Raw genomic sequence first — 27,252 nt, forward strand, 5'->3', positions numbered from 1 at the left:
GCAAAACTGCAGTTTTTGTGGTTGTAACTGAAATGTAAGAAAATATGGAGAATGCTTACTGAATCACAAGTCAAATTGTATAAACGGAACCATAAATATATTATTCCACTGTTTCCTCTGCTCTAAACCTGACACTTAACAGGGAACGTTTAGCCACATGAGACAGGAAATTGAATCTTCTCACTTATCCACATTCACGCTCTGTCTCTTGCATTTGATTTGTGCCAGATTAACAGAAGAGTGAGGGATGAGGCTAAATTGTTCCTCCCTGTGCAGAGGGAATGCAGAGATCTCCCAACAGCAAGTGGCTTTCCTTGCCATATGTGCTTCTTCATCTTGGCCCAACAGGGCAGGAAAATGAATTTGAGGATTTTTATTACAACACATTATGTAAGTTTTAGCTGCAGTACTCTGCTCCATTTTTGTTTTCAGTGCCTTATTAACACGCATTTCACAGAGAGTGGCTAAGCTCAGAAACTGGAAAAGATTTAACAGTGTGGCAAGATCTATGGAATTCAAATTATTTTGTTACATGAGGGTGAAATTCAGGTTAGTACTCTACATATAATCGTTATGTAGCTCAGTAAGCAGGGCTTTGTTTTGGAGACATGGAGCATACTTAGTCATCAGTTCCCAACCAGCCCAAAATCAGCCTTGCAAAATGGGAGAATTGCATTAACTTTCTGAAGAGGTGAATACAGAAAAATAGTAGTTCAGGGAGCCTTATCCAAACCAGCTCATGATGCCATTGCAAGGACCAAGTAGGTGACTGCATCTCCCCATGAGCATCACCCTCTGCAACATAGTTCAGCCAATTAGTGGATTCTTTAGCAAGTATTCTGTCCGTGAAAGTTTGCAACACATGAACCAGACACTCCTGATTTTTCTTTTATGTGATAGACTATCAATCATGTTGTAATCTCACTTTGCCAACATACGACCCGCCCTAATTTCAGCATTTCAGATGCAGCATTTAAAGTGTAAGTTTCTTTAAATGCTGGATGTTCATGTCTAAACTGTTTACACCACACTGCATGACAGACAGCTTTGAGTGAAGCACAAATCAAGTCATGCTCATCCTTCTTTCTTGACTTCATCATATTGATTTTTGATGATCCCAGTTACAAGGGTATATATAGTAGTGATACCAAAAGGGATGAGATGAGGAAATGGCTGTAGTTTTGCTGCCACTTGTGAAGTGAATGCAACTCAACCAATGCCCTTAAAACTACATGATGTACACTTGCCTTCTGGAAAAAAACTGGAGCACTAGTCAGACAATGTGATGTATTTTACCTTTACTGCATTTTACCTTTATCCTGACTCAGGACACATCAGCCTGCAATAATAGCAGAGGCTGAAGCCTGTAAACCTTACCTCTGAGGAAACAGTAAACTCCTTGCTACCATTTTTTGGATTGTTAAAAGGAAGTTTCTGAGAACAGAAGAGATCTAGCAGAATCTAGAGTACAAAATGTTGTCTATAGATATTTTTACATTAGTATATCTCTGTACCTCTTCATTCTTAAAAAAACAAAATGTATTTTTAAGTGGAACAAAAGAGCTTTCTTTCATATTTTATCAACATAATTTATAAAGTAATCAAAAGTCTGAAAAAGTCTTTGCCCCTAATCTATGGGTGGAGTTGATTCAGACATTTCATTTCTTCATAATAGACTTAGGGCTTTCTTCCAAAATTTAGGTCTATATCAGATGATCTTTATCACTTATAAACAGGCCCAGGAAACAGAAACAAAAGTACAGTTCTGTTCAGAGTAAAGGAATTTACACACTATATTTGTGGGTTTATGCTTTAAGCTACCAATACTTTATAAATTATCCCAGTAACAATACTTCCTCCCCCAAATAAATAATCTATGTCTACTCATATTTTCACTCCTATTCAGAAAGAGAAACTAAAATTCAGACAAAGAAAAGTACAAAGTAAGGCTTAACTAGCTACATATGCCTACATAACTGCTAAGCTAACTACATATACCCCTTTAATTAGGGGTTCTAAAGTTATATATGAAGATTCTGAAATTTGTTATTTGCGATTCTGGAAAATAATAAAGATTTTGATGGCATTGATTACATGACTGAAGGGAGCGTGCATATAAAAGTTTTTATTTGAACCAATTAACTGAACATTGAAATCCATTTAAATAAAGCAATAAAGAAAAAGTTTATTTCAGAACATTCTGGATCTCAAAGTTTCAACAGAATAGTGGTACTATGTTATCATAAAACTCCTTAATCTCCCAACCATGGCTCTCAGCGTACTTTAAAATCACAACTGTCTCCTTTCTTCCAGTGAAAACTTGCACGTTAGCCATCATTTGAAGTTTTTATTTTCCTGTGAGTACCACACTGTGAGGGTTTTCTGACAATGCCTTTGGTGGGGGGTGAAAAGTACCCTAATTTTCATTCTTTCAGAACCCTGTGACTGCAGCAGTCAGGCCTTTCTGAATGCACAGGTACCAAAACTGGGAGTTATTTCCACTGCCACCCTCTGACAACAAAATATCTTCCCAGCATTCTGCCAAAGCTTACTTATATTTCTGCCACCAGAGTTCTTCCATTATTTAATTTTCTTTTTATTTTTTATTTTTCTTTCTTGTCAATACTAAAAAGTGAGATAACTCAGACCTACAAACTATCAGAAGTTACAGGTTGTTAAAGGATCTAGCAATAAAAACCAGATTTTAAAGGGACAGATTATATGTGTGCAAATATGATTGACTGAAACTGTGTGTGGAATAAACCACTTTGTCTTATCAAAGCAAAGTAATACAGTATATCAGAGACATGCACAGACATAGTAATGTATTCTGGGCATCACATCAAATCATATGTCTTCTAATAATCAAAAAAGGAAAAAATTGAAATATTCCTTAAAGCTAATTTTTTTTCCTGTGAAAGAATTCAACAACCACAGTAATATTCTATATAAAAAAATATAAGCTACAGAATTGATGCTTATGGCTTATGAAAATGTTTAAAAATTGACATAGCTAAGATATTTACAAAAATTATTGTACAATTTAGTAAGTGTTTACCTGCCTTAAAGGTCACTATTTCAGACCACTGAGGTCCTATGAGTATAAGGACTCCAATTGTTTTATATATATATATATATATATTTTAATCCCAGGTAATTACTATATATTAAACATTTTAGTAGATGAAAAAGGGTAGCTTCTGTGCTATTGGAACATTCACTTTTATATTTGAAAGCATCCATGCACTGCATGCTCAGAGATACAATGTTTGATAAATACTGCACTTGTCAATGTAAAAGATGACAGACAAGCCATTGGCAGGTGGACACTGACATTTTTGTGGTCATTCTAAATGTAATTTCTAGTAAGAATCTGGACTTGGAACTCAGCATATTGACTAGAAACCTAGGGTGACTCTGTTCACATACCCTACATGTCTGCATACTGTCAAATAAATCACAGCTTATCTGTCTGGAGAACAAATATTGCTATAAGGAAACTGCATTATCTGGCTCCCTTACAAGGGGGTCACTGTGATCTTGTGTTCCTTTATTCCCTGAGCTCTATCCACCAACTCTGTGCAAATACGATGTGACCATTAAGCACAGTGGGGGTTACCTCATGTAACTTTTGCGTTGAAATACTCTGCAAACTGGTTTTCCTACAGTAATTATACATTTTTAATATTTTAAAAACCATAGCAGTGTAACAGCTAGCTGAAACCAAGACACAAGCCCTTTAAGGGAAAAAAACTCTGTGAGACAGACACAGCCAGAAGAAAGGCCAAGTGAGGGAGGCTGAGTGTCCCCATTTTACCTCCAAGGCAGTAATTGAGCAGTCTGTCCCAAGCCACACAGCCCTCTTCTGTCAGAACAGGCCCCCTGTAGATTAGGAGACTCCTCAAAAAGAAGAGGTACTTTTTAAACTGTTGGTGCCACACCAATTATGTCAGATTGGGAAGTCTCATGAACTGAATAAAACCTAAAAGCTTCCACTAGGATGAAAAGTCATACATTATGCATTTGAAAGGTATTAAACACAGTGGTTTGCATTATCAGATGAAAGCATCTTGGAGTAATCACAAATAATTGAGCATTTGTTGTCTCCACTTAAAAAGTATACTGTTGCTATGCAAGTGGAAAATCACAGCATGTTTACAGATGCATTTTTTAGCTGCAGAGAATACAAATTTCAAACTTCAAACTGGAAAAAGACATGAAGAAATGAAGACATGATTCTATATGAAGGAATATTTTTTATAACCACAGCTACCTAATGATTGTGGGCGAGGTGATGGTGTTTAGTTTTACTATATTATTTTTTATATGGAATGATTGATCAGATCTATCACATAAAGTAGGGCTGAAAGAAACTGATGGAGAACAAAAAAATTTGAAAGCTCATAAAAGCTTTTTCAGGTGCTCATAAACACTAACAACAATGGCATATAATGGGAAACCAACAAGAAGGAAAAAATGGTGACATGAAAAACCACCACAGTTCTATTCTACTACAAATAGCTATTTTTTTTCCAGAACTATATACTGAAAAATGAAACATACCTTATTTTTTAAAATGTCAATACTTATTTTTTTAAATGTTAAAGTATGTAGAAGTTACCAGAGTGGATTAGAAGTGTGATCCATGTGGTCAAATACCATGATTTAAAGAGTGGCCAAAGCAAGGTGCTTTAGAGGAACATATAAAAGAGGCCTAGTCACAGAAAAAGCTACTCTCTGAAGTCCTTCTCTTCATTATGAATCACTACACTAAGCCTTCAAGTATGATATTTTTTCCCTTACTTTTTTTTTCTAGCACTAAAAAAATGATACTGTGCACTTTTTTATTGTTATATATAAATTTTTAATATCATTAGATTCTTGGTTTCTGACAGATGTGTGAAGGCTTATCTGTGTATCTGCAGAATGAATGGTTGTTTTGTGATCTACCTGCACACTTTTATGAGTGTATAACATACCACAGTGATCTGAATTGGCACTCAAGAGTTTGGCCTCTTACTCCTCTGCATTCGGGTCCTCATTATAAAAGTAAAACACTTATCCATTGGATAGACAGAACTCCTACCACAGAGAATCCCTTCAGAGTTACAGCTGAGCACCCATTCTGTATTTTCATATTCAGCTACATCTGGGTTTTTGATCCTGAAGCTCTATGAATTGCTGAGGAATTGAGCTGCTTGGGAACGCCGGGCAGAGCTGCAGGCGAACAAGAACTGCCCTGGGTGCCAGCGGATGTAGTGAGCACTGCACTGCATTCTGCACGGAATCACAGTAACAAAGGCTATTGTCACACTTCTTATGGCACTAACGGATTCAAGGGCAGCCATCATTTCAGAGGAGATATCCTGAGATATCCTTCATCTCCTGGGAAAGGAGCTGTATAATTTTTCTATGTTAGTCATCAGTTCCCATTTACAAGCAGTTGTAGCTGAAGGCTGTGTTTCCTCTAGGGCTGGTGTAGAATATTGTATACAGCACACCATGAAGGAAGGATGCAAGATAGAGAATTTAAATCAATGACAATTTTTTTACTTCTAATTTGGCATATGAACTATAATTTTAAAATTGGTTGGGATTGAACCAAATGCATTTATTCTGGGTTTGCTCACAGAAAAACTCAATCATGTTAACAATTTTAATAAATAAGTATTTTATTTATCTCTGCATAATATATTTTCTTTTCAGGCCCTTGAAAGAAAAACAAATCAAATACAGCTTCGAGAGACAGAAGAGGTGGTGGCATCCTTTGACATCATAAATGTTATTAAGATTTTGTTGGTTAGCCTCATAACCATTCTTGAGAATGGAGGGACTTGGTCTCATATTTCCCAGAACAGTAGCTTCATGAACATGCTACAGAGCATCATGGAATTATATTTTTCCTTAGAAACTCAAAAAAGTGGCTTAACATACCTTAAACCAACATGGAAAACTGTTAAATAAACTGAAATTTGAAAGTAGATCTTCATGCCTGGACTTGCAGGAATACTGGCAACAGAGATGAAGACCACTGACCTGGCATTCTCATGCTGTGAAAAAAAAAATTGGGATCTATGTACAAAGCAGCAACATTTTCTGTTCAGTGATCATGTGAAAGTCTGTTCAAATGGCAAACTTTCAGGACAATGACTCCACCAAATGTCCTGCCCACCTTAATTAATGTTATAAGTGATTCAAACACCACTTGCTGAGAATTAATTCAATATTCACACAATATACACACATAATTTTCCTTCTACTGACAGCTACTTTCTCCTCATTTGCATAACCAAATCAGAACACAGGAATAAAAAGGAAAGCCATTATTAAAACATTCTCCCTGTGCAGTCCTAGGAGACCTCTCATAACAATCTTTAGCTAGTCACTCATTTGAAAAAAAGACCAGAAAGGTTGTTCAGTGAAAACACAAATCTGCTGCCTCCAAAAACTTTTCAGAACAGCTACTGGATACTTTGTTTTCTCTCAAAATTGTTCAATAATCTTAGAAGACAACTGAATTTATCAAAACAAAGACAAGGAAATATGTTATTTTTGCATATGGAGCACAGATAAACAAATATAAAGGAGCAGGACTTTGAATGAACTGTATATACAGTAGATACAAAATTGTCAGAATTAGGAAATCAAGTGCTAGATGGATGAATTAATAGCAAAATATCTTGGGTATATTAAAATATTAGATTCCTAGGCTTTCCTAGAAAACTAGCTCCTTTTGTTAAGGTTCTCTCCAGCCACAACAGCTCCCTAAACACAATCTGTTTGTTTAAATATTTCCTCAACCACAGTTTTGTATCTGTGAAATAGCTACACTTCCTGTTAGACAGCTGTTTATTCATCTGAAATAAGCAGAAATTATATCTGAAACTGCAGACAAGTATATTTTTAATAGACTGCATTGGGTGTAAGAAGTGTAAGAAACAGGACAACAAGGGCCCATCTTTGGAAATTGCATGTACTCCACTTTCCTTAATGTTCTTTGGCAAATCTAAGTACCTGAAGCTTCTAGGATGTAACAGAAGGCTTTTCTTTTCTCTCTTTTTTTTTAACATAGATATTACTCACACAGTTAATTAGATTGTGAGCAAAATACAGTCATCACCTGAATAAGAAAACATGCACACTTCAACTTCCTAAGGGAAGACTTCCTAAGAAGTGTGATTCTTCAAAATAAGTGAAATAGGCCTTGGTTAAGGGAAGAAAAAAGAGATGAGGTGTGAATATATTGAAAAAGTGATTTCAACAAGAAGTGAATAAAGCATAGAGTTTGGAGTCTCTGTGAAATACACTTCACCCAAGTGGGTGGCTTAGTAGGAAGAAGAGAGTATTGTTTAGCAGCACTGAAAAAGCTAGAATAAAAAAGGAAAAATCACTGAGAAAATAAGCACTCTGTTGCTCAGAATCACATCACTGCTGGCTAACCTGACAGGTTAGATCTAAGTTACTTGCTTATACTCTGTCATTTTAAACAGTATGGTAGTGTTAACTGCAGTAATAAATAGGTCTCTGCATTGGATCTCAAGCATTACATGTGCTGGAGAGGTGCTGATGGTTTCATTTTACGACTGTAGGGATCTAGTCTTCTGTCAACATGTGTGCGCAACAACTTTAAGAGGAATGCCAGTGTTCACACAAGCAAAGGGGCCCAAAGACCTTGTGTTAATCTTCAGATGACAATTAAAATCAGGCTTAATCCCTTCATTCAATAAGTAAAAAGTCTAGTATAATTTTACAAAAGCCTTTATTTCATTCATGTAGAGGAGACAGAAATTACTAATTAGGCTTATAGTCAAACAATGCTCTGAAAGGTATTAGTGCACTCTAGAAAATGAAATTGACAGCACTAAAAAATCACTTCACTGCAATTTAAAAAAAAAATATTCTAATGAGTAGAGCTTCAGCCTACTGTCACTGTTTTGAAACACAAATAACTTTTTCCAGCAGTGAACTTATGTCATACAGAAGAGGCTTGCTCAGCTGCAGTTTTGACATTTCCTTGTATATTCTGGTGACCTTGAGAGGAAATGAATATAGTCAAATCCTAAAGTGTCTGGCTCTGAACCACCTTCTCAAAGCAAGTGCAGCTGGAGCAATGCCAGCTGACAGCACTTGCCTCTAGCCCCCAGTCTAGCAAACTACCTGCCAAATTATCATACAGAGCTACAAAGAGAAAGAGAAACCCAAAAAAACCCCCAAAGAAACAGTCAGTCAACCAGATCTGCTTGTTACAGCCCTTGCCTAGGAGAGAGGAGGAAGCACACTACATATTTCTCTCTCTTCCTTTTATGCCTCCCTTGTGCTTAAAAGCTGCTCCGCTAAAGCAATGTTTAAGGACATAATGTACTTAACACTTTCCTTGTTGTGGGTGCTTAGAAAACCAGAACTGTCTGTAATGTACACATCTCCTTGTGTGCAGGAGATTGCAAACACATATGGGCTGTTTATTAAAACTACACAAAAGTACAGGATAGCCAGCTCAATTTTAAGCCAAGTCAAATATGATCTACATTTTAGATAAAAAATGAAAACCACAATGTCAAATTCCACAGTTATATTCTTATATAACACAGATGCACAAAATTCTAGCTTACACAGGTCCCTTCAGAAAAGCTTTTAGTAGCTTGAAACGTAGATGGGATGCATACAGATGAAGTATTAAAGGCACATCACAGGCATCAATGTTTCTTGACATCACTGGCAAAACTCTCACTCACTTGATTGTGCCTTTACCAGAACCTTTCAGAAGTAGACCACTAAACAAAGGAAATAAAACTTGAATAAATTTGAGAATGCTGCAGGAGAGGAGGGGAGGGGAGGGGAAGGAGGAAATGTTTGTAAAACCATCTAAATTTAAGAGTGAAAGTAGTAAACACCAATAACTAAATGCAACCATCAGTGTCAGTGAGGGAGAGGAGGAAGAGACACAGAGATAAGCTGTGAGAGACACAGAGAATTTAAGTCCTAAGTCTCACAGAAAAGAACTAGGAATTTGGATATAAGATGCCAAGGATATAAGATATTGGGATATAGAAAGAAAAGCAGCACCGTCTGCAATGACTTCTGTCTCTTGAACAAATTATCAATTAAGCAAGCAGGGAAACAAGAGGATTTAAACAGCAAAAAAATTGAGGTTGAAAAGGCAAAGGTTATATCTTTGGTGGTGGTTGGAAACAAAGAAATTACAAGGCTCATTGACAAGGCAAATAGTTTGGAGAAATAGCAGAGAAATTTCCAGCTTGGAATGTGGAAGCCTTGAGGTATGTGATCTTTCTAGATCAATAAAATTTTATGCAGTGTGATGGCTCAAAAGGATAGGAGGTTGATGTGCTCTGGAGGAAGCTGCTTCAGTTTGTACCATAATCTAAAGCACCCTTTCAGTAGATCAGTTCTTAAGGAAAACATATGGTGCAAACAATTCCCTTACAGAGACTGTTTGTAAAGCAGTTTAGGGCTTTGGGACCAATTTCAGCATCATGCCACATTGGTTTGTCTGTGTCTTTTTGATGACTAGATTAGGAGATAGATGCCTTGCCTGCTGTGAGCTCTTCTGCTATACCTCACTCAGTCATGACTTCTAACTTTCTGGAAAAAACATTTGCAAAATGTAGTGTGTTCCTCAGCATCAGAGCTAAAAATCTTTTCCTTTATTTTCAATTGAACACCATCTTGTTTGTTCCCCTCTTCTAATTTCCTTCTGACCTTGTTGTTTTTTAATTGGGAAGTGTTTTGCAGTACCTGAATGAATGGCATTCACAACAGCTTTGAATAGCTGCTCTTCATCTATTCCATCTGAGTTCAGTGCGGGAAAAAAAAAATCAAGTACTTTGCCTTTCTTCCCTTCATTGTTCAGTTATTCTTACTGTACAATTGAAGAAATAAGGATGTTTTCTGCAGAAAATAGATTTTTGCAGGTGCTGTGCCATCATGTTCTATCAATGAGCCTAATAACACCACTTCAATCCCATCCATATGCTTCACAATATCAAATGAACATGACCTTGGTAATCACCATGAAAACAATCATTTGACCATTCTACTAGGGTCATGTTTTTGGTAAATTGACTTATTATGAAGTCACTCTCAAGTCTGGAAAGCTCAGTTTTAGGAAAATAAAAATTCAAAACCTATGCACACACTGAAAAAAAAAGTCTAAATTTAAGATATTTCATAATTGATCTATTTTTATTTGGATTGCTAAAAGAAAATATATCTATTTTCTGCTATGGTTAAATTTTGACTGTCTTGGATGAGCTTACATGGTTCTCTATTTGCTATTGTCATTTCATTCCCTGTCAGGAAGATTCACTGTAAACTGAAAGACAAACTTAAAAAATGGTTTTATATGACCAATTAACGACTTTTTTAAAACAGATATTTCTTATATATGTATGTTCTTATATATGTATTAAAATTGTTATTTTTGCTGGGCCTTCTATACTAGCTAGCTAGCTATACTAGCTATACTTCTATACTGGCCATTCTCGTTCCATGCAAGAAATAGTTTATAGTTATGTGAAAATAAATACTTGTACACACACACACTCAGATGCACATTCAGTATTAACAATCCACTGAAATACTTATCCCATAATAGATTAGTTTTGTGTTTTAAGAGTAAGCATAAAGCTCAGTAATCATGGTGAAATCAGACTTTCATGATTTCCTGTTCCTGGTATTTCTACCTATATGAGGCATGAATTCACTGTCCCTTACATGAAATTTTAGAATTTTATTGAATCTATCAATTCTGTTACAAATTTTACTGGCTTATATCTCATTAGGTTTTTTTGTCTGGATCTTGTATTTTGATAGGATGTCCAATTTGCTCTCATCTTCCCAGTTGTACAAATTATGACAATTCTTTAACAGAATGGTCACAAGGGGCAGAAACATACATCAACCTACTGTGCTTAGCAAACACTTTAGTTGAGTCACCATAATTGTCCTTCAAAATGTTATTTGCCTAAAGGAAATACAAGGTAATATGGCTTTCATTAGGTGCTGATCACCTAATGGGGATCAAGGTCACCAGTGTGGTGTCAGGTTCAAGATGTGGTAGGTGATGAGCTTGTGAAAGCATTGCTATTTAGGTTAAGCCTATGCATGACAACTTACCAGTCCACACCAGTCCTATCTGTAAGGTCAGAATATTGACACTGGTATGAATCCTATGCAAATTTGGAATTCTTGTAGGAGGAGACAAGAAAGACAAGAAGCTGAATACCTACTCAGAGCCAAGCTAAAAGCCTTGTTAGTTTGTTTCTTCTGTCTTTCATACATGTGTTTACTTGCTTTCAGTAAGGTACAAGCCTCGTTAAAGGCTTTTGATGTACTGCTTCCAACTTGGCAAGAGCTAGCAAGAACATGAAGTTTCCCAAGAGCATCCCAGAAATAGTTCCACACAATTTCTACACAGTGTTCTATTTAAAGATTTTCTATTTGTCATAACAAGAGTATAAGTGTTAAAGATAGTTCCAATTAACTTTCTCTGAGCCATAGCTTTTTTTTCCCCAGTATGTGGGTTTATCAAATCATTCTTAGCTGAAAAAATCTCTCTTCCTGTCTACTTACAAACATTTTTCACTAAGTGATAAATTTGCTTAAAAATATTTTCCATATGGTTTGTGTTATCACTGGTTTTACTTTACGCAAATTAAACCAGCCCTTACAGTGCCCCAAAAACCTAAGTTTTTCTAAATGCTGGAAGGATTTATCTTAAACTGCACTTGTTGAAGACAACTGGATTTTTGGCACTGAAGAAATAACAGCCAAAATGTCAATATTTTTGTGAGCTGAATCTGATTCTTAAAAATACAGTAGCTAAGGTATATTTTTTTCATTACCTTTATGAAACATTTCTGATCTGTCACCAACTGCTTTCTGTGATTATTGATCCTTTTTTTCAACAAAAAAGATGATGAGTTATTTAGGTGTCTGTGCTTCACAAAATTATTTGTGCTTCTCAGTAAGGATTAATTACTTATCACAGAAGCCAGCAAGTAGCTGAAAAGATCTATTTAAAGTTCTTTAGCATGCAATTTCATCTTCATCTACATGCTACCAACTCTCTGACATTCTCCAGGATGGGGTAGGATGCTGATCACAGGCAAATTTAATTTTTCTGGCAGCTCATTCCTGACTTTGGGAGAAAAGCCATCATTCATGATGGGGCCAGAAGCAAACATATCAGACAAGCAAAATGTCAGTGTTTTCCATTACGTGGCAGGTGCACATCTTTTCAATGTGTACAACTAGGTATGCCAGCTCAGCGCCCGTGCTGGAACAGACACGCAGCTATGCAGAAATGAAAAGGGTTTGCAACCCTCAGGTGCACACATCACCCTCACTGGGCTAAAAAACCAAAAGATATATTTTACTAAATACTTCCCTTCTTTCTTGGAGGAGCTGGCATTGTCTGTCCTTGTGAAACGTCCTAGAAAACTTATCATAGGTTGGACCAGATGATCTTAAAAGTCTTTTCCAACCTAGTTCATTCTGTGGTTCTGTAATTAAAATCAGTACTCAGCATACATACTTAAAATCCTTGTAGTTTCATTAATTAAATGAATGAAATGAAATATCACTCTAAAGGCAATGGGCATATCTTAAAACAATAAAGTCCAGTCTTTAAAATTACATATGCTTTAACTTTGCACAGTCAGTCATTCAGCAAGAACACTTCCTGAAACTCAGGTACGCACTTTGCTGAGTAACAAAAAAATCTAAACGGGGCTAGAAATTTTAAAAAGTAGTATTTTCTAAAAAAGTACTTGTCCTGAAAACTCATCAAAAATCATTTCATAAAATGATTTCATAAAACTCATCAAAAATCATTTCAAGTGTTTTTTTTAAATGCAAGGCTGGTGTTATAGTCAACAGTCCAGATATTTTTCAGTTCAAGAAAGTGGAAACAGTTTAAAACTTGTGACATTATGCTCTTTAAATATCAGAACTGCTCAACTTCCAAATTTCAGATTAAACTTACAAGGATAGAAAAGGTTGAAACTCAAAAAAAGCTTCGAAAATGCCTACAATATTTTAAATTACCCAATCCATCAGTTTTGTCTCACTTATCAGCTAATAAACTTTAAAAAACTTATATAATCACATTTTTTTCCTAAGAAATAACTTTTGGAATGGGTTCTCACAAAGCAACTTTTGAAAGAAAACAGGATCTCTATATTTGACTGGTTTCTCATTACAGGTACCTTTTGCAGTTTATGCTGCCACCCAGAAGAAGTATAACTCCTCCTCTGTCCTCTAACACTAGCTCATGGGAGGCTGGGAGGGAAAACAGATTTGGGGGCTGCTGAAATGGTTTGCTCAGCCAGAGGGTGAGCAAGCAATGACCTAGCAATGACCGTGGCCTGCAGTGCACGGAGTATCTTCCAGCTGGAGGGGAACAGGCTGTCTCAGCAACAAACAAGGAGCAAGGAACTTCCTCGCTCCTTGTCCTTCAGACAGAAAGGGAGCAGAGGAAGATTGGGCAATAAACTCACACTCTTGTTCACATCTTTTTTAGCACTCTGCTTCTACAGTAGAACAGCAAAGTTCTAATTTCCACCAAGGATTAGGTCAAAAGTTGGAGGAAATTATGAAACATAGAAACAATTTAGCTCATGAAATTTTACATTTGAAAAAACATGAAACGAGAAGGACAAAAAGTTTCTCCATTCTTAACACAATTTCCAGTGAGAGGGAAGGATATTTCTGTCAAATAATCTGGTGAATTTTAACTAATTTTCTGTTCAAGACACAGAATAATACAGTCATTTAGATTGGAAAAGACCTCTACCATCATCAAATCCAATCACTGACCTAACACTGCCAAGTCCACCACTAAACCATGTCTCCAAGTGCCACATCTATGTCTTTTAAACACCTCCAGGGACAGTGACACCACCACTTCCCTGTTCAATGCTCAACCACCCTTTCAGTGAAGAAATTTTTCCTAACATCCAACCTAAACCTCACCAGCCATAACTGGATGCAATTTTCTCTTGTCCTATCACTTGCTACCTAGGAGAAAAAACAACACCCTCCCTGTGACAGAAGGTTGTAGAAACAAGCTAAATAAATCCAGTTTTCTGAGTTGCTCCTTATGAATCTTGTATATTAGACATGCAAAAATTCAATTACTGATTTTTTTATAATCTTGCAAGTACTCTCATATTCTAAAGATTCTGAATAAAAAAACATTAGGAGCACAGAAATGGAGTTTTGAACAATGACAAACTGCTGAATATGGCATGTATCACTTCAGCACTCTTGTACCTTCTGCTCCTGTAATAAGGAAAATGAGAAACTGTTTCAAATATCCCTCAGATTAATCCTCATGCTATGCACAGTGTTGGAAGCAGAGATCCCAGTTTAATCAAGCCAAAAATTATTCATAAAATGAAAGAAATGCTAAATTTATAAGTAGCTTTTCTGGACTTTTTCCTATGATGCGTATTGCACAGACTACCTGCAGAGCCAGATCTCCACATACAATCAGGATTAGAAGAGAATGCTTTGAGGTGAAGAACAAGCTCAGTGCTGTGCCCTTCATTAGCACAGTCTGAGGAATCCTTAAGATGCTGTTTTCTTGCAATCACAGGAATATATTTAGTCAAGAATTCATAATGTAAACATACACACACAAAAGATTATTTGTATACTTTCTTTAGAAATATGGGAGAAGTAAGAAGTCTCTACCTGAACTATCATTAGTAGTTGTTTTCTTTAAACTAATGAACATATTTTACTACTCTGATGGAACTAGCTCTTCCTCCCACTGAGAATTGAATTTCTTTATCTTGACAATTACAGAAGTAATTTACAAGTCAAATTAATAGTGGAATACTTTTGGCATTGTTTCTAACTTCTTTTAGTGTTACTAACAAACAGATGGATATAAGCATAAGATCCATGAAAAATAAATCCAGCATGAAAAGAGCTGGGATAGTAAGCTCATAAGGAAAATAATTTATGAGAAAATTTCTATTATACAATTACAATTTTTCTATATTGTAGTTACGAAAAGAGAGGTCAGAGTTGTAAGAATAATTAAAAATACAGTAAAATTTATCTGGCTTGTTAGATCACACTTTCTAATTGCTTCCAGTTGGAAGACATGGAAGAAATTATTCAGTGTTTTTATGGTCTTTCCTTAGCACAAAGTGAAACATCTCTTCATTCACAGTATAGGGAACAAGTATTCATCTTCTCATTCAAGCAAAGTATTTCCAGATCAATATAATAAATTATGTCTGATAATAATGATGTGTGATAATAATCTGTGAATAAAAATGATTTATCCACCTGTCAAAAATGTTAAAAGGAAGGGAATTTACAAAGTTCAATTTATTAAATAGGTTTGTACTTCAGACAGCCATCTATCCTCAGAAGGTTTTAGTGCAATCTACCATTTTAACTTTAGACAGGAATTCAAACACCTGTTTTAATCACTCATCTATTCAATGTATTTTTCAGTGGCATTCTGGTCACTATGACATTTCAGACATCTCTATCCTAGATGATTCCAGTACTTCCAGTGTTTTCCTATATCATGTGCAAGAAATAAAGAAAAGCTATATTCACAGAATGCTTTCTCACGGAATTTCTCTCCTTTGCCTCTAAAGCACCTTACTGACCTTAATGTGTTAGAAAATTCGTGGTTTATATCTTAGGAGGCCATTTGTCATTCACTTAATGATAAACTGGAAAAATATAATTTTTTTGTAGTAGGTTCTTTTCATGAAGAATAAGCTGTCAAAATGGGCATGAACATGAATGGACAAAATCATGAACTCGACAAAAAAAAAAAAAATCACACAGAACCTAAAGTCAATGTTCATATTTTCTCCACAGGACATCTGTAAGAATCACAACCTCAAAATAGTGTGTTTGGTACCACAGGGCATTTATATTCTGCTATTTATATTATTGCTTGAAAGTAAGAACAAATTAGTAAACATGGAAATAAATATAAGCCATCAAGCTTGAATTATGCCAGGTTATTTTGGATTGGTACTTCAACATTTTTTTAGTTATCTCTGTATATATATTCATTTCTTCAATAATATACAGTTGTTTTCTCAATTTTATATTACTTTCAAACTTACATGCAAACAGAGATAATACGAATTTTAAAAACCAGCATTTGTTATAAAGGACTGTTAAAAATATTATGAAAGTCAACAACAGAAATCAACATATTCCCATGGCATCTTGTCAAGTTACCTTAACTTTTACTATGTTTTTTCTTATGGATATGTCACTGCATGAAATTTCAGACATTTAACTCAGCTGCATTCACCAGCTAGAAACCCAAGATTCCTCATTAGTGAAAGAGAGCAGTTTCCCATTCTGTGCTTCACAGCAAGCACGTATCATCAAGATTCCTAGTCTGTCTGCACATAAGTACTTATGCGTATTTAAATTACCTTCATCATGCATATTTGGAGTTTGATTGAAGCCAACGCTCAATTTACAGACTTGTGCTGACTCTACATGTTTACACTGCTCTAGACTATTTACAAAATCTCTTAACAAACCTATAGTTTTGAATTGATCCCCAAGGCCACTAAATGTAAGGGTAATTTTACTAGGGTGAGCTTTGAGTTTTGGATCTAGACATCTATTTTCAGCATTGATGGTATTTTTTTTTGTTTATCAGTGGTACTAACAGTGAAATAAAACCTACTCAGTAGGTTTGTTATTTAATTAGTGTTAATTGAATATTTAAGTGTACAATTTCTTTCAAGAAATGCTTAGTAATTTCTGCTATTAATGCAAGCACTGCTAATGTCTAGGAAAACTGAATTCCTCAAAACATTTTGGAAAAGTTTTAAGTACTCGTTATTCCAACAGAAGTGTATCTAAAGTTAGCAAGTGGAAGTACCCCTGGCAAGTAATGAATGTCATGATAAATTTATTACTGTCAACATTTCATAAAGGAAACATTGCTTTAAAACAGCACTTTAAAATCCCCAGCTTTTATTGCTCTGTTCGCTCTCAGTAAGCTTAAGCCATTAAAAAAAAAAAAAAATCAGGATTCGAAAATAGTTGCAATGTAAGTAAGCAACAAAAAAGTCCGTGTAAGTTTTTAATTTGTTTCATCCTCCAAAAAGATCATAATATAAAATTTCAAATAATATTCTAGAATACACTAGCTTGTTTTTAAAATGCTATTATGGTGTTATGCATCAACTGAGAAACCATACGTTTATTCAGACCATCCATATTTGTGCTGTAAGAGTTACACATTTTTATCCTATTCAGAGAAGTATTTAAATTGTATGGAATATGTAAATTGTTATGAAGATGTCTGTAAGACTCTGTATGGAAGCATGTTTTCATTTGCAGCAAAAAGAAGAAGCACTTTAGAAAGAATTATTTGAATGACAGAGCCACTGTATTAGCACTTTTTCCATCCATAAAGAAAAGGAAAGAAAAACAAATCATTTAGAAAGAAAAAATGGCAATTAACAAGTGAAATTTAATGTTAGAAGCTGTGTGATTTAGCATCATTTGTGTGTTCAGTCTTGGATTTCAAAAAAGAAATGCAAAAGAGGTGTTCATTAATCTTGTCTTTAAAGGTTGAAACCAAATCATCCTTTACTACAATCCAAGGTGTACTGATGGTGTAAATCAAAGTCACTGCATGGTTGCCAGCAAAGAAATATTTCCTATTTCAAGACTCAATTCTTTTGGTTCAAGTACTTCCCATAAACCTGATGAAACCAAGCTGTAAAAAGTACCACACCTTTATACAACAAAGCATTTTTGTGACTTAAGCCTACAAATAGAAAAAACAATTTACCTACACAGGTTTTCCTATGTCAAATGGGATTTTTTAACTTACTCTATCTGTCATAAGCCATTACCTTGGTACTCACTTTGATGCCTTGCCAAGGCTGACCTAGAACAGAGGCTAGACTGAGATAAAGAATAAAGTAGGTATTTATTAGAAGGCCTCAATGGATCCTCCTTGGACAGCACAAGGCCACAGCTAGGGCTACACCCAAGATGAACCCAAAATGGTCACAAAATGGACCACAGGTCACGAGGTCTCTCTCCTTTCATAAGTTCTGGTTCATTTGCATATTGGAGTTAATTCTCCAATGATAGCTTTAAGTTATGAAGTCCCATCCTTCTTGTTCTTCTCTCTTCAGTCCACGTTGTTTATGCTCTTGGGCCTGAAATTTGGATCAATTTTCCTTGGTCCCCAGCTAGAAAAGGAATTGTTCTGTCTAGCTACTCTGTGAAGAGACTTTACCGTCCCTTAATATGAACCACAGAACTGCACACTAAAGCAGTGCAGAAGCTGAAAACTATAAAAGCTAAAACTTAAAGCATCAACCTCCCCAGCTTAATCCAAAAAGCCATGAAAATAAACCTGATCCAATTCAGTAAGCCTGCTTCAATTTCTAGGGAGGAAAATACTTTTTTCTGCCACACTTTCTGCCCCATAAGATTCTTCTGCTTGAATTAGAAAGTGTTTCATCAAGGTATACAGAACTGTTCTTTAACTCCACAGACAAGGGTGCCCTCTAAACTAGAGACATTCAAACCTTTCCACAATTTTAAGTGAACACATGCCGACTTTTCCGATTACATTTAAATGAATATTTGAAAACATTATACAAAACCTGCTAGAAGGAAAGACAAGAATTTATGTGAAAGACTGTTAACTTTAATTTCTTATTTTTAAGACTTTCCATATATCAAATATTTTCAGTTTTGAAGATTGATGCTAGTATTATTCCTTTTCCCTGCCCAACTTACCATTTTTGCCACTGTCGCCTCAATAAATACTCACATAGTTGACATTTACCTCTGTCTTCCCATTAAAACAGAGGAGAGCCACATGTCTGATGTGGTTTGCATCTAAGTATCAATCATTTCATTTCTTATTAAATTATCAGGAAAGTGTTTTCTTTTTGCATTGATATAATAATTAGTGAATTATGCCTTATCTGAATTTACACACACTTCATTCACCATTCACTTCTTCCTGTTTTATTTCTGGTTCTTTTAAATTTTTAAGGTTTTGTGTGTCAACCAGGGACAAAAGTAATTCTTTTCATTCTGCCTCAGCATTTTTCTTCATTATTTTTGACAAATGTAAGTTGATCTTCTTAGGCTTGTGGAATGCAACCACTTCTATCAGATCTGCAGATGATAACAAAGATTGATAGTGCTTCATGTAACAGGCCACAGCATCACTGAAGGGCAATAACAAATGTTAGAAGAAACAGTCATTAAAGGTTATATTGAGAAATTGTCAACATTTTTATGCCAGTCACACAACAATCACAATCAGTTTGTGTTAATACAGAGGAAACCTACTTTTTGAAACATATACTTTATTGTCTGTGAATTTTGATGGTTTGTTTGCCATTCAGAATTACTCATTTGTAAGAGTGAAAGTGTTTTAGTGCTGTAATTATTGAGATGAAAATAGAAAAAGAGCAGTGTTTTGTGTTTTGATAGGTAAACACATCATCACTTACCTTCTCTGCTGATTGGGCCGTACCAAAAAAGATTGGAATAAAAGCTAACCAAATTATGCAGGTTGTGTACATAGTAAATCCAATAGGTTTTGCTTCATTGAAGGTCTCTGGAACCCCTCTTGTTTTAATAGCATAAACAGTGCACGTGACCATCAAGAGAATACTATATCCAAGGGAACAAATGAGAGAAAGATCTGAAATGTCACATTTGAGAACTCCTCTGGCATTTTCTGGGTCAAGTGTCCTCTGCTCTCCATAGTCTACAATGGTATGTGGTGGATCAATAGCAAACCAGATGAAGACTCCAATAAGCTGCAAGGATATGAGGCTGAAAGTGATCACCAGCTGAGAAGCTGGACTAATAAATTTGGGAGCTGTGACAGATTTTTTACCTTGTTCAAATATTCTGTGAATCCTGTTTGTTTTGGTAAGTAACGCAGCATAGCTGAAACACATGCCAAGTCCTAAAAAGATCCTTCGAAATGAGCAGACCACTGTATCAGGAGCTGCAATCATTAAAAAAGTAATGGAGTAACAGAGAAAAATCCCAGTCAGGAGCACGTAACTGAGCTCCCGCCCAGAGGCCCTGACGATCGGCGTGTCGTTGTAGCGGACAAATGTCACGATCACAAAGGTGGTGGCAATTATGCCGAGAATAGCTATGAAGACAGGCACGATGGCCCAAGGAGAATGCCACTCCAGTTTGATTATAGGGATAAGCTGGCAATCCGTACGGTTGGCATTTGGTCTCTTATTAATGGGACAGAGTTCACAGTTGAATTCATCCACCTGGTAGTGGTAGCCCTCACAGCGCTCACAGTGCCAGCAGCAGGGCACTCCCTTCACGGTTTTCTTTCTTTCCCCAGCTTTACAGGGCAGGCTGCAGACAGATGCTGGATGAGCATGTTCTCTGTTAGCCCACTGCATATCTTCTACCTGTGGGTATAAAAAAATAATGAGACTTCTATTTTCCTTCATTTATAATATCCTAATCCTGGCCACAGGTTTGTCATAAATCACTACTTGCTGACAGCACAAATACAGTTTACCATAATAAGAAACCTGTTTCTTTCCCTTGCACTGACTTTTAAAAAGTGTTAAATGATTGTGTCCAATAAATCATTCATGCCACAGGCTTGATGAGTGTCATTAGTTTCTATTTACCTCTTTAGTGCTGACCAAATTGACATCTGTAAAGATATTTATTGACTCCAGGCTAGTTTAAAAGCAAAAAGCCCCATACACAGTGCTGTAAAAAGTTAATCACATGCAAATATAAATATCAGTAGTTCTCAAACATTTAATTACAAAATAAGTCTATTTTCACAGTGAGCTTCAGAGCAGCTTGGGTACAGTGAAGAAATAGATTAAAATCTCCATGCATCAGCTCTCACAAAACAAAGAGTTCCATGGTCTGTGATGCCATCCCTTCCACAAATGTGGATATTTTATACTTTTCCACCTTCGATGCCTTGAAATGCTCAAGTGTTTTGTTTGCAATTCTGGAAGATTAAAATAAGCATATACTGCTTTCTGAATAACAATAGAAAAATATGCCATGACTACTGTCTTAGCTCTCCTGATATAATAAGTCCAGGGATCCTTTTGTAGCACAGAACAATGCAATCTTGTTTTAGAAATCCCAGCTTTCTCCACAGCAGCACATTAGCAAAATATACTTTTTTCCATTCACCTATGTATTCTTCCTGCATGCCCCGCAAATGACATCTGAATAGGGAACTCTTGGATTTAAAGAATTTCCTGCTTAAAATTATCACTCAGTTTGGTGCCAGCTGTCTTTTCCCACCCTTATTAAAGCCCTGTTCTTCTGCAGAGGTCACTGAGAGTGAACCAGAGCTGTGGGTAGAGCAGAGCCCCTGGTGGGCAGCAGAACCACTCCTTGTTGCTCCAGGCCCCACCTTTCATTCCTTTGTGAGGTGGTGAGCACTCAAGGACAAAGCACTTTCCTCGTTCTTGCCTATTAAGTACTTAGCACTTTTGTTTCATTTGGAGGCTTTATTCATAAGAGAAACAGCACTAACAAAACTTCAGGCGTCAGGAATGTTTTCAGTTCCTTCTGGAGGAGGACAGAATGAGGACAGCTTATAAAAATGGGTAATTTTGGCCTTTAAAGTTTATTTTTTCAGCAATTTTTCAACAGACTTGAGAGGAAATCACAGTGTAGCATTGCTGGCCTTATTTGCCTTCCCCAGAGAGCCAGAGCACCAGTTACAGCACTGTGCAGGGTGACTAAAGCAGCAACAAGCAGCCAGACTCCTGCTCTCCTCTGTGCCCCTTCAGTGCAGGACTTGGATGTTGTTCTCCACTTCAAGGGAGCACAGAGTAACAAGGAGACAAGAATCGCTCATAAAACCAGCTCTGTGAACCCTCAGTCCCTCGAGGATTTCAGTGGGAGGGGATCTTGAATCCTCAGAAGTAAAGCAGATTTTATATCAAGGATTGTGATGACTATGCAAAATACATCATCTGGTGACTATGGAAAAGGAAATCATTTAAGCAATTAGCTTCCTAAAAAGCACAAGAATAACCCAGTTTGTATGAAATAGATTTGATAGAGCTCCAGCAGAGCACTTGATACACTAAGAAAAGATTCACCTCTATTACAATCTCCTGGTTTTAATCACTGAAATCCTAAAAGCCCACATAACCCCTTATTGTTTCATCTACTGGATGTGAGAAAAAACATGCTATGATGAAATCAGCATGATAGTGAAGACAATTTGCCTTCACATTGTTGCTAGGAGAATAAATACAAATCTTGTGATTTAATCACGTACTACAATAATGGGGGGTAACAGTAAACCATGGTCATTAATCCAGAACTGTGGATAAGTTTGGAATGACTCAGAAAATGACACTACTACATATCAGCTAGATTACAGCACACAATACAGAATCACCAGGAGAGCAGACACCACCTTATCCAGCATAAACTGAGAATGGCATGGACAGGCAATATCTCATCCTGCAGAAAGCCTGACAGGATAAAGCTTAGCTGTCCCATTTTTAAACACATTTGAATTAGCAAGGTGAGTTTATACCAGATCAGTATTTAATACCATGAGACAACAGTGATTCTTTTCTGGCATTAAGCACCCTGAGGTCACATTTATTGTATTGTGAATCCATGGTTTAGATAAGTACAGAAAATTCCCTTTGGTCTTTTAGAGCTTCTACATTACTAAAAAGAAAACTTAAAAATTAAAAAAACAAAGGAAATCCTTTAATTTTACAGCTATTTATGATTTCACATACTTTTGTCCTGACAGTACTTTGATTGATTAAAAACATGTCTAAAATCTCTTCATGGTTTGCAAAAGATTAAAGTGCCTCAGATTACACCTCACATTGGCAACACAAACTAAAAAATATATAATTTCCAGCATATAAAGTTATATAAAATTATGAATATTGAAGAACTCACTGGATAAAGAACTGTTTTGCCTAATAAATTAATTATTAATATAAGCTCTATTGACTGGTTAGCCATAGAAAAAGTCAAACACAAATGAATCTTAAAGCATAAAAAGTTCTAAATCAATGTAGAAAATAACCAGAATGAATGACTGGGGAAGGTGGATTCTACAAGTTATAAATCCTATGTTTTAAAATCTTGATTTCTGGATTAATTTTCTAAGAAAAAAAAAATCATATGTAGATTTATCTAAAAGCTTTAAAAAAATGTTATTGGTTATTGCTAATTAGTTTTGTACTAGTACAAATAGTAGTAGTACCTTTGTACTTTTAAGAAGAAAGCACCTTTGTACCTTTAAGAAGAAAGAGAAGATATAGTCCCAAGAAACATTGGCCAGTGTTTGAAACTGAAAATTGCTTCAAAATACCTGTACATCTGAGAAAATTCTGGCATTTTAGGATGATAACTCTGGAAGTTTGTGCAAAGATGGGATTCTCCCATGAACACAACCATCTGACAGCTGGAGTTTATAGCTCCATTAACAATCAATGTGCCAAAGTAAGAACCAATCAGCAGAGCAAAGCTGTTAATTCTGAGGAACTGATGATAACGTTGGTCTGTATTTCAAATTAGATCTGCAGAAGAAGGTTGTATTGACCTAATTTTGACATTGTTCAGTGGGCTTCATTAATGAAGATTAACTGTCCTTCTGGAAAGCATATCCTGTTTTCATTTCAGCCAAAAGCAACCCAGCTCACTTAGCCCAAGACCCACTCCACAAGGAGCAAGTTTGTGAACTAGGAATAATTAGTAGATCCTTTCACAACCCAACTCTTGTTGAAACCAAAATGCTGATGTGTGTATATTCTCAGACTGCTACTTGGACAATACTGTAGTAGGGGCAGAAAATAGAGCAGGGGAAACTATACCTCAGAGTAAGCACTGTGCTTTTATTACACTTGAACAGGTCTGTTAAGGGTTTCTGTATATGCAGACCTTAATAACTAAAAAGTTATACTAATTCTGGTTATTTGGTTCACTCCCAGCTATCCACAACCTGCAGCAGTCTTTGCTTGTAATGTATTTTTGAGCTATTATTTTGCATAACATAAAAGTAATAAGTAAATGCAGTACAAAACATAATTACAATAGCCCTAAATATCTACCAGTTTTTTCACTGATTGTATGTATCAAAGATTCCAGTTTCTTGAACTTGTGCAGAAGATTCACCCATATAATTACTTTTCTCTCTTTATGAGCTAGTATTATTGATCCCACTACTTCTCTGAGATTAACTTTGTACAATAAATGACAGCAGGAACTGTTAAGAAACTACAAAACAAGGGAGGATCATTTGGGAACATAGAAGAGGGGACAATTATAATTTCCAGAACTACTGAAAACCTGTAATAGTCAAGCTTTAAAGGGAGTTGCTGGATGCTCATCCTCTTCTGAAAATCATAGTTTTTTTATGTAGACTTAAACACTTAGCAGTGGAACTTTCAAAAGTGCCAAGGGGAACTTGCTCAATATAGCTAATTAATTTAAATGAGAGTTAAGTGCCTTGTCTAACTGCTTTTGAAAATCCCACTATGCTTCCATCTGCAGTTTTTACAACATAAATACTTTGGAAAACTTGCCCTAAAGTGATCCATAAGTTCAAATATTACAAAACTAACTTCAGGGGATCTTATCTTTAGGCACACATTTCTAAAAATTCTCATGGGAGAAAGAAACTGTCAAAGAGGCCAAAGTCAGACAAAAGAAACACAGAAAAGAAGGTGCTTTTTGACATTGAAAAAGGATTAAGTTTTGCAGCTCTTCAGCTCTTACTGATTAAAATGTCTGGGTCTGCAGCATTCTTTATACTGCTCACACCGTACCAAAGCTGAGCAGGTCTCAGATTGTTAAGTAGCCTTGGGTAAACATGATTTCTGGAAGACTTATTTTGTCACCTCATTTTCATGTGACATCTTCTAGATCCAGTTCACTACAGTATTATTACAAGGCAAAGTTCATTGCTAAATGTATCTGATATCATCTAGCTCAGCTGGACTGGGATAGCCTAGCTCTGTACCTAGTATTAGTAATGGTTTACACGTTATCTCAATTTTATTTGAGTAGCTTCTCTGAATTTGGAAAATGCCTGAAAGGTTGATCTGCTATCATTAAATACCTCAGATTTCCCCAAGATGTGGTTCCATTTCCTACTATTCCAATACTTACCAGAGTGAAAACATCAGAAATACTTTGACAGCATGTCTACAAGATGTGTATTCATTTGCTATGAAATGCATCATGATACAAAAAGAGAATGGCTTCATTGCTTTTTCAATGGACATAAAAATCATCTCTACATGAGATATCTGCCTGATGGGGCTGCAATTTGCTTTAATGTGCAGCATTAAGATTCACAGTTCACTAATCCATTAAAATGCAGACAAAATGCCATTTCATATCAACATTAAATAAACACCTCTGTCCTTCATGAACATTGCAAACACAATTCCCTCTAATGTCTAATAATAGAGCTAAAAAATTAATGATGTGAGAACTTGGCTAAAAGAATACAAGACTGACATGAAATGGTACAAATAGCACATTCATATTCCTGGAACCCACATTCTTCCAATAATCAGGCAACTCATTCATTTAGCAATGCCCTCAGCAACTGGAGAAGACTGATCAAAAATGCTACTAATAGGTCAAATATAATTTTTGAATTATGTGTCCAATATATATGTACAAAAACACTCTCTTTCCTGTTCTTAATTATCATGGAGAAACTTATCAGTTACTTAATTCAGCAACCCATGAACAATACAAAGACACGTGGATAACCTTCACAGGGTTTTTCAGAGTGCATTGCTTGGGTAATATTTAAATGTTTCTGATTACACTATATTATCACTTGCAAGAATTTTCATTTTTCTTTCAAATCTTAGAGCCAGATATTCATTTTAAAAATGAAAAATGAATGTTTAATTGTCTTATTGTAACAAACGGAATTATACGAGTTCTGGATAGAGTAATGCAAATGGTAATTATAAGAGTTGTGGGAGCAGACATCTTCTATCAGTTAGCCAAGACTTTCAGAAGGATCAGGAATGTTACATATAAATTCATATGACTTTTAATAGATATTGAGATTCTTAGCTATAACAATGACAAAGAACAGAAATATCACCTCCAACTATCACTAGGATTTTTCTTGCTTTTATCTCAAGTTCCTGAAAGTATTTACCTTCTGACAAAAAAGGCTCAATATGGGAGCATAGCAAATGATTGAATTAAGGGAATTTCATCTAGTATTTATATTTTAAAATTGTCTTATATATCTATTCTCACAGTAAAAGTTATTCTTTAATGTACCTTGTCCAATCAAGTAATCTGAATCATTAAACCCCAAAATTAAACTGAAACAGGTTCAACTAAACAAATTCATTATGATTCTAAATATAATGATCATTCCATTCTGACTGCCAGATAGACTTATCCCATTAGAGAAAAACTGGATATGCCTACAACTATTTAAGCAGGCATGTACAGAAGGGAAATAAATCAATGACGAAAAATACAATTTATATTAAAATAAAACAAAACTGAGAATTACGCCAGATTTCCATGCTGGTAGAAGATCACTATCATAACCAAATTTGCCATAATTGCTGTAAATTATTTATATAATTCACCTTATACAGATGTTTTTCCTCACAACTGAGATGTCATTTTCTTTAATTTTAGACATAGATATTCCAAGAGTTCTGCAAAGAACATGGAATTATATATTTGGTATTACCACGTACTGGTTGAAAACTAATGCAGTCTAATATCAGTTTGAGGAGTCTGAGAAGCTTGATGAGTATTAAAGGATCAGGGTGAAATACTACAAGACAAATCATTTTTTCTCTTTTTCTTTAGGATCAGAAGTACAGGTTGTTGAAAGAATCCAGATGGAAGCTGATTTCTCCTAACTGTAAATCCACCTACCCAAATTTTCTCCTAGGGAAACCACTTACCTCTCTCACAGCTTTCTTAAAGGAAAACCAATTCAATTTAACATAATTTTTGTTTGAATGTTTACATTTGAATATTTACATACTATTTCCATGTATGTATGTATAATTATTTTTATGCAAGTATGATATAAAATGTTCAGGAAGGAAGGAAGGAAGGAAGGAAAGAAGGAGATGTTATTAGTGGTGCAGCTTTGGTCTCTAAGCCAAGACACAGCCTATATGGCTCTGATACAGTCTGAATCCACGGCCTTGGGCAAATTATTTAACCTTCTTGAATCTC

General features: G+C 35.6%; 1 protein-coding gene across 1 annotated transcript in view; it reads right to left on the reverse strand.

Annotated features, from left to right (window-relative positions):
* GRM8 (glutamate metabotropic receptor 8) overlaps nucleotides 1-27,252 on the reverse strand; it is a 309,985-nt gene that overhangs the window by 22,287 nt on the left and 260,446 nt on the right. The window contains exon 9 of the mRNA XM_041471487.1: nucleotides 19,518-20,453. Within this exon, the coding sequence (XP_041327421.1) occupies nucleotides 19,518-20,453 (936 nt within the window). The remainder of the gene's footprint in view (nucleotides 1-19,517; nucleotides 20,454-27,252) is intronic.

The sequence above is a fragment of the Pyrgilauda ruficollis genome, unplaced genomic scaffold, assembly GCF_017590135.1.
Source record: "Pyrgilauda ruficollis isolate IOZ18807 unplaced genomic scaffold, ASM1759013v1 scaffold27, whole genome shotgun sequence".
Taxonomy (NCBI): domain Eukaryota; kingdom Metazoa; phylum Chordata; class Aves; order Passeriformes; family Passeridae; genus Pyrgilauda; species Pyrgilauda ruficollis.